General features: G+C 48.4%; 1 protein-coding gene across 1 annotated transcript; it reads right to left on the bottom strand.

Moving 5' to 3' along the window:
• Positions 1 to 1,268: 1,268 nt before the first annotated feature.
• SLC2A11 (solute carrier family 2 member 11) lies at positions 1,269 to 17,360 on the bottom strand. The gene is made up of 11 exons (XM_032595341.1): positions 17,268 to 17,360; positions 16,581 to 16,679; positions 13,753 to 13,913; positions 7,979 to 8,103; positions 7,042 to 7,171; positions 6,341 to 6,489; positions 3,404 to 3,591; positions 3,123 to 3,309; positions 2,468 to 2,605; positions 2,105 to 2,232; positions 1,269 to 1,893 (listed from the first exon to the last, which is right to left on the bottom strand). The coding sequence occupies exons 1-11, from the start codon at positions 17,358 to 17,360 to the stop codon at positions 1,693 to 1,695; spliced, it is 1,599 nt and encodes a 532-aa protein (XP_032451232.1). The 3' UTR covers positions 1,269 to 1,692.
• Between the last annotated feature and the right edge of the window lie 1,546 nt (positions 17,361 to 18,906).

Genomic DNA, 18,906 nt, shown 5'->3' on the forward strand with positions numbered 1-18,906 from the left:
AACTCTTCTACATCACTAGTGAGGATGTAAAACAATACAATCACTTTGGACAATTTCTTCTATAGTTTTTGTTTTGTTTTGTTTGTTTTCCTCCCATAGTTAAACATACATTTACTATGGTTTTTTTTTTTTAAAAAAATTTTTTTTTTAACGTTTATTTATTTTTGAGACAGAGAGAGACACAGCATGAACGGGGGAGGGGCAGGGAGAGAGGGAGACACAGAATCGGAAGCAGGCTCCAGGCTCTGAGCCATCAGCCCAGAGCCCGACGCGGGGCTCGAACTCGCGGACCGCGAGATCGCGACCTGAGCTGAAGTCGGACGCTTAACCGACTGAGCCACCCAGGCGCCCCGGTTTTTTTTTTTTAAGTAACCTCTACACCCAATATGGGGCTCAAACTCACAACCCTGAGATCATGCTGTAACGACTGAGCCAGCCAGGGGCCCCTAAACATACATTTGCTACTAAACTCAGTAATTCACTTACCCAAAAGAAATGAAACATTTGTCTACACAACTTGTGCAGGAATGTTAATAGAAGTTTTATTCATGAATGGCCAAGAATCAAAAACAACCCAAAATGTCCATCGACAGGTAAATGGTAAACAAATTATGATACATCCATACAGTAGAATATTGCTCAGCAACACAAAAGAATATGTACTAATGATGTGACAACATGTGTGAATCCCCAAAACTTTATTTGGAGCAAAACCGGACACAAATGCATACATATGGTGTGGAATTATATCAAACTCCAAAAAAGGCAATGTGACCTATCATGGCCTGGGCCTGCAGGTGGGATGGCTTACTGGTTGCAAAGGGGCATGAGGGAGACTTTGGGATGATGTAAATGTTCTACTTTGATTGTGGTGGTGGTTTCTTGGGCACATACATCTGCCAAAACTCATTAAGTGTATACTCAATATAGATTCATTTTACTGCATGTAAATTACACCTTAAGGTTGATTTTTTTTTAACATGTATTCATTTTTGAGAGACAGAGACAAAGCATGAGTGGGGGAAGGGCAGAGAGACTGGGAGACACAGAATCCGAAGCAGGCTCCAGGCTCTGAGCTGTCAGCACAGAGCCCAACACAGGGCTCAAACCCACAAAATGTGAGATCATGACCTGAGCCGAAGTCGGACGCTTAACTGACGGAGCCACCCAGGTGCCCCGTCAACGTTGATTTTTTTTTAAAAATCAGTTCCTCAGAAAAAAAAATTTTTTTTTTTAGATTTTATTTTTAAGTAATCTCTACACCTGACATGGGGCTCAAACTTCCAACCCCAAGATTAAGAATTGCATGCTCTACTGACCAAGTCAGCCAAGTACCCCCAGAAAATTCTTTTCTGACCACCCTCCTCAGATAGGCCAGGCTCCCTAGTATGCACTCACTTCATAATCTGTATTTTCTCCTACTGCATTTCTCCAAGTTTGCAATAATGTTTTGATTGGTTGCCTGTTAGTTAACTGCCTCTAGATGGGGAGCACCAGTAGGTCCTGATCCCATCTCTCTGGCTCACCACGGATTGCTAAGCACCTAGCACCAAGCCTGCATGCAGTAGGTGCTACATGGGCACTCATTAAACAAATGAATGCAGGAAGGAGGGAACGCAGAGGGCTGGGACCCTGGGCAGGAAGCAAAGAAGAGAGCTGCCGCTGGATCTGGGGCCCACCACACCTACAGAACTACAGCTCTGTGGCCTGGATGACTTCCGGGCCCAGCCACTCAGGGCCCTGGCTCTGCCTAGGGAAGTTGAGTCTGTGAAGTTCCTCAGAGATCTCCAGGAAGGTCTTGCCTTTGGTCTTGGGAAGGAAGAAGCCAGTACAGATGGTCCCACAGACACAAACACCCAGGAAAGGCACATAAAGAAAGTGGGACAAGCCCTCCTGTGAGTGAAAAGAGTCTCTGAGACCTGGTGTGTGCCCTGTTCAGGACCAGACATAAGGCCACATGACAGGTCATGATGAGGGATTTGTCCCTCTTTTTGAGTCCCATCCCCTCCAGCCTCAGGCTCCCAGGATGGAGACTTCCCACTGGGGCTCTTCTGCAGACACAGGGGAAAACCTAAGGCAAGGGAAGGGTGGGGAGGGTGCCTACCATGATGAAGGGAAACCCCAGCCCGACCAGGAAGAGCATGGTCCACATGAGCACCCGGCAGACCATAGAGGCAGCAGGCTGGGCCTTCTGGTCAAAGAGCTCCATGGCCAGAATCCCTGTCACTCCGGCTAGAAGGAAGAGCAGGGACAGGGGCTGCCAGCCAGGGCTGACACCTTGTCCCCAACATAGGAGTGGGGGCCCCTTGTCCTCTTCTCCAGCCACTCCCTCCCAGAAGCCCCAGTACAGGGGGGCTGGGTGGCAGGGCATGCGGGTGACATTGCATTTATAGCCACTTGTCATTCGTGAAGACATTCGTGTTCCTTTGGCAAAGCCCAAAGTGCAGAGCTCCTTGGGCCCACTCACCAGGGCCAAGGCCAAAGCTGAGGATGAGGGCAAAGACGCAGAACATGGTCAGGTAGGGCATCCAGGGGAGGGGGCTCTGCAGCAAAGGGGCAGAGGGGGTGGAGTGAGGTGGAGACCAGGCTGCCCCAAGCCACAACCCTCATGCCCAGCCCCACTATCTGCAGGCACAGGGCCACTGTAAAGATACTTCCACAGCAGGACCTGTGCGCTGGAAGCATGCTTCCTTTGGTTTAAAGGCCAGCAGTGGGCAGCTCCAGGTGTGTGTGAGGGAGCAATTAGGAGCAGTTGATTGCTTCAGGAGATTAAGACATTATTAGGGGGGGCCTGAGTGGGTTAAGCACCCACTCTTGGTTTCGGCTCAGGTCATGATCTCAAGGTTTGCAGGTTCCAGCCCCACATTGAGCTCTGTGCTGACAGCTCTGTGATGCTTGGGATTCTCTCTCACCCTCTCTCTCTCCTCTCTCTCTCTGCCCCTCCCTTATTCGTGCTCTCTCTCTCTCTCAAAATAAATAAATAAATAAATAAATAAATAAATAAATAAATAAATAAATAAACTTCAAATGCTGCTGACTCGCCCCATTTGAGCATAGTGAACTGGAGTGGAAAAGGGCCCAAGGTAGAGGACTTGATAGAAGACACTCCTCCAGGTGTCAGCACCCGATGCACCCCCACCCCCACAGGGCTGGTGGAGGGTCAACCCCTGAGCCCACGACAAACTCAGATAAACTCACACTGACGCAGGCCACGAGCAGCTCGCAGCTCCCAGTCCCCACGATAGCATACTGGACTTTCCCCTCGGGGATCCCGGCCTGCCGGAACACGGAGGAGGCGTAGGCGTACACCTGGACAGGGGGGCAGAGGGGTGGGCTGCCAGCTGCCTGTGGTCTGCAGCCCTCCCACCCCCAACCAGTTGAAGGACGCAGCGGGGAGCCTCACCGAGTTGGTTCCGCAAAGCTCCAAGGCACTGCCCAGGACCATGAGGCTTGTCACCTGTCTCCGCAGCCCGCGATCCTGGAACAACTCCCATGGGCGCAGGGCGCGCCGGCCCTGGCAGAAGATACGCTCCTCTTCCAGCTCAGCCAACTCCTCCGCCACCTCCGTGGTGCCCCGCAGCCGCTGCAGCGCTAGAGCAGGATGCAAGGGCAGAGGGCGCTGGGCCTCATTTCCCCCAACCTCTGCTTGGTGCCCTGCAGTGAGCTCCCACCCCAGCTCCGTTCACTCTCTCTCTGGGTCCCCCTGATCAGATGGGGATGATCTTCCTGTCCCTGTCATTTCAGGGCATCAAGAACCAGAAAAGGCTTTAGGAGCTGGGGGTTCTGTGGATACATCAGAGGGGACACAATTGTGGCAGATGACAATTATGCAATGTCCCCAGTTCTCCACCCTTCCCTGTATCTATGCTCTCTGCTAGGTGATTTTTGTAGCTGCCCCCACAAAAGGGGCAAGTATGCATCCTGCTCCTTGGCACTGCGCTGTGCCATGTGACTCACTCTGGCCAATAGAATGAGGTTGTAAGGAGGATATGCAAATTTCTGCCCAAGCCTTAAGAGACCTTGCTCATTTCTACTTGCTTTTCTCCCATCACCATAAAGACATGAGATGGGGCTAGCCCACTGGTCCCAGGAGGAGCAGAAATGGCCCAGCTGAGACTGTCCTAACTTTGCCAGTGCCCAGCTGACCTGAATGAGTGACGAAGACCAGCAGAGCCACCAGCTAGGCACAGCCTATATCAGCCAACCCCAGAGAACTCACAGACACTTGAGCTAAGTAATTGCTTCTTTGGTTTGCCATGAGATGTGATTATTAGGCAGCAATACAAAACTAATGAATTAACTGGTACCAGGAGTAGGTGCTACCATACTAGACCTGTGATCTATGGCATTGATTCCAAGACCAGGCAGAAGATGGTGAGGAGGCTGGAAAAATGGAAGCCTAGGTATTCAGGGCAGTAGTGTGGAAGAAAATAAAGAAACACAAACAAACAGACCTAATGAACTGGACTCCAGAGGACTGGAGTGAAGAAACCTCTATATGTTGAAAACATGAACTGGTTGCTATTAGCTGAGTATTCCAAGCTTACTATATTGAAACATGAGCTCAAAAAACCTTCAGAGGGAAAAAGATTTAGTTCCAGAACTCACTAGGTTGGTTTAATAAAAAAACAAACAAACAAACAAAATAAACCTGTTGCTTATCTCCAGCCTCTCCAGTTAGCAAAAAGAGGCTCACATTAAGTGACAGCCTGAAAGCAAAGATCAAATCCAGAGCACTGCCAGTGAGTCATGGACGCAGGGCAACAATCAAATTAAGGGTGTGGCTTAATGCAGTGACTCAATGCAATGGAAAAAGAGGCATTTAGAAGGCTTAAGGATGTTGGTCCCCAGCCTGCCGACATGCCCCAAATTCCAGTAAGTGAGTCTCAAGAGAGAAGCATGCCTCAGAAAGACTTGTGGGTATGGCTTTTTGGCACACCAATCAAATACATAGAAAAATCACATCGGTTTCAAGAAAATTATATTTACAAACGCTCTGCCAGCCTGGAGAGAAAGGGACCAAGACAAATTGAATGTGTCCAACTTTCTGTGGGTACATTTGCAATGCCCTCTTCAGAAGGTGACTAGGAAGTATATCTCAGAGGGAAGAAGCAAGAACCTGGGGAAACCATAACCTGGGGAGCCCCTCCTAGGGGCCAGAGCCAGGACTTGATCATGAAACATTCCCTACCCCCAAGGCAGGGAGATCTGGCAGCGTTTTCTTAAGAGCGCATTGGCATTAAGGATTGGTGACTGCATCCTGCTTCCTTGACTTCTTGTCTTTGGAATGAGGGTTAGTTCTGGTTACACTGTCCTACTTTCACATTGTGTGCTGAGTTCAGAGGGGCAGACTTGTGTTTTTAGTGCCTAGGTGTCTGGATCAAGAGAAGGCACGTATAGATTTGATGTGATCTTAAGATCCTGGACTTCAAGACTGACACCATGATTGGATGAGACTGTGGGGTCCTGGATGACATTGAGCATGTTTTGCACAGGGTAGGGATATCAATAATAGCTGTGGCCACAATGGCAAGCTGAGAGGGTGCCTGAGTGGGCCCTGGTCTTCACCCTTCTCCAAATCTATACCCCTTGCCATGGGAGAGGATATGCCATTGATTTTCTCATCCCTTGACTTTGGGTTCAGGGACAGGACTCTCTTTGGCCAACGGGATGTTAATGCGCATGGGGGTGGGGTGGACCATGGGTTTGAAAAGTGTTTGTGCAATTGGATCTGCTTTCTTGTGCCTCTGCTGTCGCTGTAATAAGAACATTCCTGGGCTAGCTTGTTGGTACTAAGAGTGAGAGGAAAGTCATGTGCAGCAGAGCTAAACTACTCCAGCCCAGACCAGCCTGGACTGGCTGACCTCCAGCTGATTCCCAGACACCATGAGCTGGCCCAGCTGAGATCAGCAGTAATGCAGCCAGCCCAGCAAGTAAGTGGGTGGAGGATGCAGTAAATGATTATTGTTTTAAGCCAGAGATTTGGTATTGTTCCTTGGGCATCACTATCATGGCCATAGCTAATGAATAAGCCCATCAGCACCCAGTTGGCCTTGGGTCTGTGAGGTCTTAACATGTTTCACCTTACATATATGGCGGGGGGGGGGGCTCTTTATTGGCACCATCCTACAGTTCCTGGATGGCAGGGTTCAGGTCTGCTCTATCCCACTGCCTTGGCACTCAGGACAACCCCTTGGTAAATAGTTTTGAAGAGATGAATGGTTGTCAAAAAAGGAGGGACAGCTTTTTCCTGATAAATGAAACCCAAGAAATGGGGACTCACATGCTCTGGACAGATGTGCCCATTTGTCAAGGGTGGTCTGGGAACACAAGGACTCACCTGCCAGGCAGGCCTCCATGTCTCCACGGTCAATGAGGAGGTAGCGCGGGCTCTCAGGGAGCAGAGGGAGGAAGGCAAGCTGGAGCACCCCAGGCACCAGGCAGCTGGCCAGCAGCAGGTGCCAGGCCTGTGGGTCCCCCAGGAGTTCCCTGGGGAGGCAAAAGAGAGGCTGGGCCAGGTACTTTCTTGCCAGAGCCCTGCCCACTTGCCCCCTACTCCCCTGACCCACCCACCTGGCCCCTGCCTGCCCTCCTGAAGGCAGAGGATCTGCATTGCTCTCTGTTTCCTCAAACCAGTTCTGGGTCTGGACACCAAGATCCCTCCCTCCAGGTGTTGGCTCCACCTTATCTGTAGCAACTCCTCTTCCCAGGGCTCTGGGATCTGCCCTCTCCCCTCTTTTCTGGGATGACCAGGACACGTTCCCCTTTAAAAGCCCAAATCTTCACCCTCTCCCTTTTTAAGATCTGTTCTTTGCTCCCTGATCTGGAGAGGATGCAAAATGGTGATTTACACTGAAGTGTGGTTGACTAACACCTGTTTTATGTATTGGCCAGATAGGTGTAGACAGGATTTCAATACAAAGATTTCTTAATACAAAGAAGCAATGCCTTAATACTTAATGGATAGAGGAGAAAGTTAGGCGAAGGGCTTTTACTGGCACCCCTCAGACCACTCAGTGCACATAGAGGCAGGTTGCTTACCTGAGTCCAACCACCTGGCCTATCACAATCCCTAGGGCAGTGAAGATGACTGAGGTCATGGCCACAGCTCCTCGGAGCTCCTTGGGGGCGCTTTCCCCTAGGTACATGGGCTGGACATTCATGCTCACACCTAGATGTGTGCACAACCAGTAAGTTTCAGAGTATTTTCTTTCATAGGAATAGATAACTAATATAGACATAGACACCTGGCCATATAAACAGTATTGAGTCAAGAGGGGATTTGTTGATGGGTATCCCTAAACACCCAGGTGGATGTGCTCAAAACTCTGCTTCCTCACATGACAAACCCCAGAAACTGAGGAGTCCCTAACACCCTACTCTGCCTCTGTAATGAAAACCCAAGAATGCATCCTTTGTACCTTGGCTGCCAGGAAGCTCATGGCTTAGAGTATGGCTCAAATATGGGAACTCTGTCAGCATAGGTTTGGGTATGTTTGTACTCACACCCTGTGTGAGTTTTAGAAACTTTTTCATGTTTCTATATCCACTTTAAGTGTCTACTTATATGAGCCTTTTTAAGAGAAACCATATTTAATCATTTTGCAAAAGAAGAGGTGGGCATGAATGAAAAATGTGAATGGGGAGCCTGGGTGGCTCAGTCAGTTAAGCATCTAACTTCGACTCAGGTCATGATCTCATAGCTCGTGAGTTTGAGCCCCACATTGGGCTCTGTACTGACAGCTCAGAGCCTGGAGCCTGCTTCGGATTCGGTGTCTCCCTCTCTCTCTGCTCCTCCCCTGCTTGCGCTCTGTCTCTCTGTTTCTCTCTCTCTCAAAAATAAATAAACATTTAAAAAAATGTGAAGAAAGAGAATACATGAATGGATGAAAGAAATAAAGAGAACAGATGAATGAATAAATGGAATACACGAATGAGCAGGAAGAGAGAGGCAGGATGGGCTGCCCTCCCCCCATACCTGCACTGACTCCCAAGAGCAGCCTTCCCAGCATGACCATCTCAAAGGAGCCTGGTCTGTGGCTGAAGCCAAACAGGGTCACTGTGGCCACCACAAAGATATTATTCAACAGGAGGGACTTCTTCCTGGGGGGAAAGTAGAATACAGGTAAGAGAGGCTCATGTGCAGTCTAGCAGAACTCTCCCTGGGGATCCCTCTTTGCAGCCCCAGCCAGCCCTGATCAGACTTGTGTGTGAACATGTGTGAGCCATGTCAAGGAGTCTAAGCTACATGAAGGGAAATGTCCATTAGCCATTGTGCCTACAGACTACTTGGGGCATATTGTCACACCCATCTCCCAAGATACCTGAAGTCCCTCTCCTTTCTGCCTGCACCACAGTGTGCAAAATTTGCATCTTACGACTTTATCTCTTCAGATTAAGCATTGCTTTCTTCCTACTCCTTTGTAAAATGAGGGGCCTAACATCTGATTTCTTAGACACAATTAAACCATAGAGAAGAAGAGCAGGGACTTTCAGAGTAAGGGAAGGGATGCATGGAAAGCCAAGTACAGTCCCCTCACATTTTCTTCCATGTATTATAGAGTCACTTCTCAGAACTTTTAGGATGGCTTGATGGCCCAGGCCTCACTCAGTGGGACAGACTGCAAACCAGAGAGCAGGCAATAGAAATGTCAGTGAGGAGGCATCGGCTCTGAGATTCCTGATATTGAACATGGAAGTGCTGTCACACAGTGACTTGAGCTCACTGTAGATCATACAGCTTACTATACCGACAGGGAAACTGGAACCTAGTGGAGGCCAGTATTCTGCCCAAAGTCAACAGCACACTGGTGACAGAATGTGAATGTTAAAGCATAGATCTGCTGAGTCAAGAGAATGGAGAATGACATCCATTATAACAAACCTGATCCAGCAGTAACTCCAGTTGAAAACCATATATGAAAAAAAAGAAAAGAAAAGAAAACCATATATGGTGGCTTCTTCGGTGGTGTGAATTAATAAAGTACTTCAACTGTGGGGTACTTACTTGGTAAATGCATTTTGCTCCATTTCAATACACAGACAGCACCAGAAACATGGGGTTTGATTCCCCTACCATGAGATCATGACCTGAGCCAATATCAAGAGTCAAACACTCCACTGACTGAGTCACCCAGGTGCCCCTCTTGTCTTCAGTTTGAAACAAAGAAAACAAAGCTTAACCCTGGTTTGTAGATGGCTCTGCGCATTAGTTCTAGCCAGAAATGTAGGGCTATGGCATTAAAGCACTCTCAGATGTGGCCCTAAAAGATACTGGAAAAGTGAAGCCCTTCCTGTAGACAGAATCTTGAGCACGGAATTTTGTCCCCTTTTCCAAAGCATTTGGTCAGATAGTCAAAGTCTTAGATGAAGCAGGATTTGAGGACTGGTTTCAAGAAGGTGTTGGAAGGTTAAACAGATGGATCTCTCAGAATTAGCCCAAAACTTGAACCTATACATGTCCCTGTTTCCACTCACCAGAATCTCCCTTCCACTGAAGAAAAGGCTCTTAAAAACCAAGCAGACAGAATGAACCCCTCTGGGATAGCATGCAGCAGCCTTCCTCAGCCCACCCAGTGGTCACTCCATTGCCTCATAAATCAGGTAGAGTCACAAGGATAGAAAATGCACATGGTGGACACCTAGGTGGCTGAGTTGGTTAAGCATCCAACTCTCGATTTCGGCTCAGGTTATGATCTCACGTTTCATGGATTCAAGCCCCGTGTCAGGCTCTGCACAGAGAGCATGAAGCCTGCTTGGGATTCTCTCTCTCCCCCTTTCTCTCTCTCTGCCCCTCCATGCTCATTCTCTCTCTCTCTTTCTCTCTCTCTCTCTCTCTCTCTCTCTCTCTCAAAATAAATGAATAAACTTTAAAAAAAAAAGGAAATGCATATGGACTCAAGGATAGGTGTCTCCTATCTCCAGACTAACCACCTTGCCACCCTACACACCCAACCCTGACTCCCAGAAATGGCAACACATGTCAGGACTTCAGTCTGCCACTGGGTGGAAGATGAACTGCACTGGATCCTTGCCCTGGGGATAGGACAGCAAGTTGTTATAAATGAAACAGGTACGTGTGCTGAATTTGAATTTTTAATTCCTTCCCTTCAAGCTTCTGCCAGTGCCATCACATAAGGACACTGTACCAAGTATCATTAGATATTTGGGCAACAATGATCAGATAATAGCTAATTTCTTCTATTTTGCAGGAAGAGCCTAAATTTGTTTGGGAATGTGCCCCTACCCTTTAAGGTTCAGGTGTGAACCCAACAATCTAACCTAGCCTTGGTGATCTTGTTCTCGGTGCTAGTGGCCTGGTACTGGGCAATGAGACATGGCACCTTTTTTGAAAAGTTTTTTCTGGGGCACCTGGGTGACTCAGTCAGTTAAGCATCCAACTTTGGCTCAGGTCATGATCTCATGGCTCGTGGGCTCAAGCCCCATGTCAGGCTCTGTGCTGCCAGCTTGGGGCCTGGAACCTGCTTTGGATTCTGTGTCTCCCTCTCTCTCTGTCCTTCCCCTGCTCGTGCTCGCTCTCTCTCTCTCTCTCTCTCCCTCTCTCTCTCTCTCAAAAATAAAAACACTTAAAATTTTTTTTAAAAAAAAGAAAAGCTTTTTCTCTTCTGGATTTAAAACATCAGCTAGACAGGGGCGCCTGGGTGGCTCAGTCGGTTAAGCGGCCGACTTCAGCTCAGGTCATGATCTCGCGGTCCGTGAGTTCAAGCCCTGCGTCGGGCTCTGTGCTGACAGCTCAGAGCCTGGAGCCTGTTTCAGATTCTGTGTCCCCCTCTCTCTGACCCTCCCCTGTTCATGCTCTGTCTCTCTCTGTCTCAAAAATAAAATAAATGTTAAAAAAAAATTAAAAAAAAAACCCTTCAGCTAGGCAGAAATCCCCTTTCTGCTAGATAATGTTGCCTCTGAGTGAGGCACTTGTAGTTTTCTAGCTGTAAGCCCGAGGACAAAGCCAACACACAGTGGAGCCGGCAGACAAAGTGCTCTCAGAGGAGCACATCCAGGGCACTGAGGTAGTTTTGAAGTCACCCACCTACACACTTCTTGTGTGAGACAAAGGACCTCCTATTGTTTCAGCCAACTAAGTCCTGATTTTCTGTTACTTGCAGTTGAAGGCATCCTAACAGATACACCTGTTAAATACACAAACATGGATGTAATCTGCATCCAAGAAAGGTAGTTACATCAATGAAAGAAGAAGGGCTGGTGCCATGGAACTCATTACTGCATTGTGAGTCCCACCATCCAGAAGCAGATGACCTCTTAGGGTAATAACCTGCTGGACATTCCACGCTGTTAGGACCACCAAGCCCACTCAAGAATAAAGATTTGGGTCACCCTGACAGGCAAAGAGCCTCAACCAGTGGATGTACTGGCTCAAGACAAGAGTAGAAAACTGGAGGATGAAGTCACCAATGCAAGCAAAGCCTGGAACCAGTTCCAAAACCACAGAGTAGAACTCTACCTGCACTACCAGGCTTTCTGCATCATGTGCTTCAAAATAAATTCACCCACTACTTTTTTGTTCCTTAATAAGTGTTTCCCCTACTCTTTATCCTTTCCTCCTTCTGTGGGATATCTTGATGACAGGTTAATTTGCCATGAATTGTGTAGATTGCAGAACATTGAGAAGTAATGGCAGGGCTGGCAGAATGGTCATTACGTGGAAATCCTGGACTCAGAAAGAATGCTTTCCTGATACTGGCCCTTGTGGTGTGACAAGACAAGGCTCTAAGTGGTCTCACTCAGGGAGAGGTGAATACATTTGCTGGTGTACATGATGAGATGGGTGAGGAACATTAGGAGGGCACGCATGGAGCTGAATACAGGGGACAAAGGGGTCTACACATGCGGGGCGGCCAGCAAACTGGTGGACTCTGGTAGCCATTTGTTTTTTTCTGCCCCACAATGCTTCTCTCCCACTGCTTCACTGGTGTAGATATGTGACCCACGGTGGGTCAATAATAATCTGTCTTTCTGGATTTGAATCTTGAATGAAGACAGTGGAGACAGAATGTGTATGTCGTTGGAGCTAACGCACTGAAGGCATCTTTCCCAGAAGGATGGTCCAATGCTCTGGCTGTTGAGATCCTCAGCACCATCTCAGGTCCTGTTCTTCTTAAGACCTGGCTTCTGAGTGTTTCCTTTCATTCTATGAGCTACTCCAGTATCTTTCCAGTTATTACAATTTTTCATCAAGTCAGTCCAAGCCTGTCTCTCTCTCTCTCTCAAGTAGACTTCTAAAAATTTTCATTTATTTTTATTTTATTTAAATCCAAGTTAGTTAATATATAGTTATATAGTTAATATATATAGTTATATATATAGTTATATACATATAGTTAATATATATATTATATATACAGTTACTATATATATAATAGTTAATAACTATATATATATAGTTAATATATACAGTTATATATGTAGTTAATATATAGTTATATAGTGTAAATAATGGTTTCAGGAGAGGCTCGTGGTGGCTCAATCGGTTAAGCATCTGACTTTAGCTCAGGTCATGATCTCGCTGTTTGTGAGTTCAAGCCCCACACCCGGCTTTGTGCCGACAGCTCAGAGCCTGGAGCCTGCTTCGGATTCTATGTCTCCCTCTCCCTCTGCCCCTTCCCTGCTCATGTTCTCTCTCTCTCTCCCTCTAAAATGAATAAACATTTAAAAAAGATTAATAAAATAAAATAAAAATAATGGTTTCAGGAGTAGAATTTAGTGATTCATCACTTATGTATAACACCCAGTGCTCATCCCAACAAGTGTCCTCCTTAATGCCCATCACCCATTTAGCCCATCCCCCTACCCTACCCTCCAGCAATGCTCAGTTTGTTCTTTGTATTTGAGAGTCTCTTATGGTTTGTCTCCCTCTAAAAATTTTTTTATTCAAGGGGCACCTGGCTGGCTCAGTCAGAAAAGCGTGTAACTCTTGATCTCAGGGTCGTGAGTTCAAGCCCCACACTGGGTATAAAGATTGCTTAAATAAATAAAAACTTAAAAAAAATTTTTTTAATGTTTATTTATTTTTGAGTGAGAGGGAGAGAATGAGAGAGAAAGTGCAAGCAGGGGAGGGGCAGAGAGAGGGAGACAGAGGATCCAAAGTGGGCTCTGCACTGATGGCAGAGAAGCCTGATGTAGGGCTCAAACTCACAAACCGTGAGATCATGACCTGAGCTGAAGTCAGACTCTTGACTGACTGAGCCACCCAGGGAGCCCTAAACAAATTTTTTTAAGTAGGCTCCACACCCAATGTGGGGCTCAAACTCACAACCCTGAGATCAAGAGTCGCATACTCTACCAACTGAGTCAGCCAGGCACCTCTTTTTTTTCTTTCTTTCTTTCTTTCTTTCTTTCTTTCTTTCTTTCTTTCTTCCATTAATTTATTCATTCATTATGAGCCCATCTTGTTTGCACCCCAAGACTGCATCAGTTGGATACAGAGAGGGGAATGAGGCCTGAAGAGGAAATACTTGTTTACAGTCCAATATCACTTGCTGGAGAAATGGAACTGGAAACAAGGAGTCCTCCCTCCCTCAGGACACAGGGCTCTTCCCTCTACCAAATCCACTTGGAAATGTGACTCTTGTGGTGAAACTACAGGTAGGGTAGGAGGCTGGGGAGCTGACCTAGGCCTGGGCCTACAGGGCATCTTCCTTCTCCCACATTCCTCAGCTTACAGACTGGGGTACCAATCATCAAAGGGCATTTGGGGTGTACCCAGAAAGCCCTTACCTTCCCAATATGATGGCCAGGGGCCCAGCAAGCAGTGCTCCAAAGAGGCCCCCCAGGGGGTACAGAGACACGATGAGGGACCACACAAGCAGAACTAGGTGGTCGGGCAGTGGCTGGCCAGTACGCACCTGCCATGTCTCATTGATGAATTCCTGGATGGGCTGTGGACAGAGATACCGGTCAACTTCCCAGGGACAGGCTGGATACAATAGGCCTTCCCCTCCACAGGCCTCTGCCTCTGCAGAGCAGGCACCAAGTCCTGAGCAATACTGCTCCCCAGCCAGGGGGCAGGAACAGTCTCTGTTTGCCCTTCAGAGTCCACTTCACCCCTTGTCCTCCTGCTTTTGGTCCAAGAATCCACCTGTATCAGTGGGCTCCTTGCTGACTGGCTTTCTGTTGGACTTGGACTTGGCCAATGGTGAGCACCAGCAGGGCATCAGAGAGAGGCAGAAGGGGTGTTTGTTCCCAGGTTACCCCAGGCTGGCTGTGACACTCAACCAAAGGTCACTGCTCCTCTCAAGGGGTCCTACTCCATATGGCTCTTTCTTTCCAGTTTCCAGACTCCTTCCACGAGTCCCTTTGGGGGTAGGAGTAGTAATGACTCTGGCATTACTGGGCTCTCGCTGGTCTTGTGTGTTGTCTCTGCCCCACTCAACCTTTGTAAATCATCCCTTGTGGTATCTAAACCTGCTTGGTTTATCTGGAGTGTGCCACTCATTTCCTTGGGACCCCAATTTTCACAGCCCTTAGAAGTACTCTGTTAGATACACATTACTGTGTTCACTGTTTAGACTGGCACTAGGCCTGGGGAAGTGGAAGGACTTGCCCACGGCCTCAGCCACAGGTCAGGGCTGAAGCCAGGTAGTTAGGACACCCCAGGGCCCCACCCCCAGAGCTGCAGTTTCAGGGAAGTGAATGGAGGCCAAATGGTTAGGAAGGATTGCACTTGGGCAAGACCCGGGCATACTTCACTTGCTTAGAGATGAAATGTCAGTGTCTGGCTGATCTCAGGCCTCCCAACAGGATGTGAGGGAGGACCTGAGGAGGACAGTGAGTTTAAGAGTCGGGCCAGCTCTCCTCTGCTGAGGCCAGCTCAGGGTAATGGCTGTCAAGCCTAGCACCCGCCAGCTCCCTCTGGGGGAAAGACTGTCCAGGGGAGCTAGGACCAGGGCAAGCCTCCCTGTCCCTTGGCGGAAACTCCTCAAGAATGACCATCCAGGGGATTAGGAGGAGCCTCTGAGGCCAAGAAAGTCCTATTTTAGGAGGCTGGGGATGGCCCATGGGAGATAAAGCCCAAGAGTGCCTGTGGCAGGTGGATCCTTCTCCAGCCTGTAAGTGTACTGTGAAGTGGGCACTCACATATGTGTTGAATGAACAAATAAACAAGCAAATACAGCTAGCTCAGACCTCCCTTTCTAAGCCCTGCATTTCATCCTTTCTTTAAGGCATTGGGCTGCTATCACTGTTTCTGCCCAGAATGTGGTCCCACCCTGGCTTCTGCTAGGCTATCCTCTCTTCCTTTGGGGACTTCTCTCCCATCCCCAGTTACAGCCTGTCCTGTCCAAAGGTGGTCACCTGACTCAGACTGGCCAATGGGAGGGCTCCACCTCTTGATCACATGATTGGCTGGCCTGAATATGATCCAAATCAGCCAATCGGACTCTTCCCAGACCTTTCAGCTGGAACTACTAGGGAGGACTTTCCTTTGGGGGTTTCCAACTGGCAGGAAGTCAGTCTGGTACAGTTGCCCTCTTGTCACTGAATGAGGAGGGTAGAGGGAACAGGACAGGCAGGGAGAAGACAGCTGCACTTCTGTCCTGGGACCTGCTTCCTGCAGCTCTTTCCCCTGCACCTACAGTGTGCAGCCCCAGAACCTTCCCAGCTATGGGACAGGACACTCACCCTTCTGATTTAAGTTACAGGCCAGTTTTTATCAATGGGCTGGAAGATTCACCTTTTCCATGGGCACCACTGAACATCAACATGGGTCAGGTCAGCATCAGGTGCTGGGGGCACAAAGATGATTCAGACACTCAGAGCAAACCAGCAGGAGGTTGCAAACAGCCGACATGCAACCTGAGTGGTGACAGTCAGCACAAAGGGCTGGGGATGGAGGGGTGACTTCCAGCCAGAGAATATTGAAGGAAGGCAGGATGTTTGGATGGTTCTTGTGGGGCTTCTGCAGATGCAGTGGAGAGGGCTTCCCAAACAAAGGAGGCTTAAAGAGAGGGCTGTGTGCATTTGAGGAACTGCATTTAGCCTGCTTTGCTAGTGGGGTTCAGGGAATAAAGGTGGAAGACAGGCGGGCAGGTTCTGATCAAGGAGGCCTTGAACTTCAGGTGGATGAGTCTGTCCTGATTCCTATAGGCACAGAATGTTTCTGGGCAGGGAAGTGGCTTGATCAAACTTGAGAGGCTGAAGGCAGAGATGCCAATGAGGAGGCTAAGCCAGCAATCCAGGCAGGAAAGATGGGATCTGAACTGGAGTCATGGCAGAGACACGGGGAGAAATGGCTAGCTAGAGGTAATGAGCAAGGACTCAGTGTTTGAGGGGGAGGGGGCCAGAGTCAAGGCTGACCCCCAGTCACTGGGCAGACAGTAGAGTTATCTGCTGACATCAGGGACCCAGGAGGACGTGCAGGCTCAAGAGAGGATGTAGAGGTGGGTTTGAATTTGAATCCACAGGGCCAATGGGACATCCCAGTGAAAGTGGACACATGGGAGAAAGTGCCACCAAGTGGATGCTGGCCCGAAGCCCCACAGTGGGCAGCTGTTAGCCCTCACCCAGCACCCACTGGGACGGTGACGGTGAGCACAGAGGATACATACCAACATCGGGGCACTGATGATGGAGAGGTTGTAGCCAAATTGAAAAGTCCCACCAATGCCAGCCGCACAGATGGTCAGGAGCAGGACACTGCCCTGAATCTGAGGAGAGAGGGGAGGACACAGAGTGACCTTTGGCAGCCTCCATCTCCTCCCAGGACTGGAACCTACCAATCACAGCATTGCAATCTATTTGAACCAGGCAGCAATGCTTCCACTTTACAGATGAGGCAACTGAGGCACAGAGGAGGAGAGGAGTTACCTAGGTCACATTGCTGGCAGGCAGCACAGGAAGCCCAGCCTTCTGTTCTGAGTCCAGGTCTTTGCTGGCACCTCACCCTCCACCCTCTCCCCCATGAGCATTTTCCCCAAATGGACAACATTTCTCTGGTCCTCCCTGCCAGGCTGTCCCTGGGCAGGCCTGCTGTGGTTCAGGAGCACAGTGCCCTGAGCTGGGGCCTCAGGACAGTGAAGCTCTGCACCAAACAGGACTGGAGCCCCTGAGCCCCAGCAAAACTCCAACAGAGTGGCTGGGCCTTCTTCTCTTACCTGCCAGCCAGTTCCACAATAAAGCTAACAGAAGGGGTCACATGGACCTACACATGTGGGGACTTGGGAGGCACAGGAAGAAGCAGAGAGTGGCTGCAGCCAGTGACAGTGCTTGGGTCCCAATGCCAGTTCTGCCCTTACTCCCTTGTCCTGAGTCACTTCTTTGCTGGACCTGGAGATGATAATGCCTACCTCCAGGTTGGGGGACAGCCAGGGTATATGTGCGCCACACATACTTGGTACAATAAAGAACAGTTTTCATCCCTGTGCAATACCCTTAGAGATGGAGAGAGAACTCTCCAAAGTACCCAGCCACAAGAACTCAGTGCCCTGAGGTCCCATCACATTAGGTCAGTATATTTTTTAGGGACTCATAATCTTAATATTTTCCCTGTTATAATTTTTAATTACAAAATAACATGCTTGTTAAATTTTTTGAAAATTCAGTATATGCTGAATGTTCTCCACTGACCCAAAGGCAGAGCATTGAATTGCTCCTCTCAGATACTTCCCTGGGTGTTCACGAAGTAGCTGACTACACAAAAATCAAAGTGTTGGTCTTTTCTCAGTAACTATCATACTGCCTTTCTTGTTCTAGCAAATCATCCTGCAAATCTGAAGTCCTATGAGTCAAATTTATGGTTTTTAAAATACTTACACACAAGTTCATAGTGGAAGGATGTTTGGCTGAAGATTTTATGAAGAATTTCCTGAACCTGAAGACTATTTATTCATTTTGTCAAATACCAAGTGCCTGTCCCAGCTAGAAATTATGCTGGGGGGGCAGATACAGCTGGGCAAAAGACTGATGTGCATTCTCCATTTGGTGAGATATTGTGCTGGCACTGGGCAGGCTGAGAAAGAGGCTCTGGGGGGCAGGATCCTGCCAAGGATCTCGCCACAGTTCTGCAGACAGGTCCATCACAGGACCTGCCAAAAGTTCCTATAATAAGTCCTAAGTAACTTCCTTCCAAGCTGAAAGCCACAGGAGGAAACCAGGTAAGGACCCAGGACTCTGGTATCATTGGAGTCACATTAAAGCTCCATGTGGGCTGCATGGAGGTGAGCGTTCCACTGAGACAGAAGATCTGCAGAAAGCAGCAAGAGACCCAGAGCCTGGAGCCCCTGGCTGGCTCAGTCAGAAGAGTATGTGACTCTTGATCTTGGGGTCATGGGTTTGATCCCCTTGTTGAGTGCAGAGATTACTTAAAAAAAAAAAAAAAAGAGGTTGGGCGGGGGCACCTGGGTGGCTCAATTGGTTGAGCATGCAACTCTTGATTTCAGCTCAGGTTGTGATCCCAGGACTGTGGGATCAAGCCCTGCACCAGGTTCTGTGCTGGGTGTGGAGCCTACTTGGGATTTTCTCTCTCTCTCTCTCTCTCTCTCTCTCTCTTTTTCCCTCTGCCCCTCTCCCTGGCTCACACTCTCTCTCTAAAATTAAATAAACAAACAAACAAATAAATAAATGAGACACAGAGCCTGATAACAATTGAGTCCATGTGGCAGGCAGGATATGCTGGCAAGTCTCCAAGATAGCAGGAAATTATTTAATTCACTAAGATCATGCATGGAGATTGCGTAGTCCTGTGCCTGATCATGAAAAACATTCAGACATTAGCTATGGTGGTGATTATCAATTCAGTGAACAAACATCTCTTGCCTCCCTACTGTGGGCAATAAATCAACTCTTCTAGTTGCTATGGATATAACCAGCAGAACAGGAGACAAAAATCTGTGACCTCACAGAGCTGTCCTTGCAGCTGGGGAAGATGGGCAATAA

This window comes from Lynx canadensis, chromosome D3 (genome assembly GCF_007474595.2).
Source record: "Lynx canadensis isolate LIC74 chromosome D3, mLynCan4.pri.v2, whole genome shotgun sequence".
In the NCBI taxonomy this organism is placed as follows: Eukaryota; Metazoa; Chordata; class Mammalia; order Carnivora; family Felidae; genus Lynx; species Lynx canadensis.

Excerpts from the sequence above, each read along its gene's own strand:
- SLC2A11 (XM_032595341.1), bottom strand. The coding sequence starts at position 17,360 with ATGTGTGGCGCACATATACCCTGGCTGTCCCCCAACCTGGAGGTAGGC. Across the intron at positions 8,104-13,752 it reads CTGGCCATCATATTGGGAAG|GAAGAAGTCCCTCCTGTTGA; the intron begins GTAAGGGCTTTC and ends CTTTCCCCCCAG. Across the intron at positions 7,172-7,978 it reads GCTCTTGGGAGTCAGTGCAG|GTGTGAGCATGAATGTCCAG; the intron begins GTATGGGGGGAG and ends GCACACATCTAG.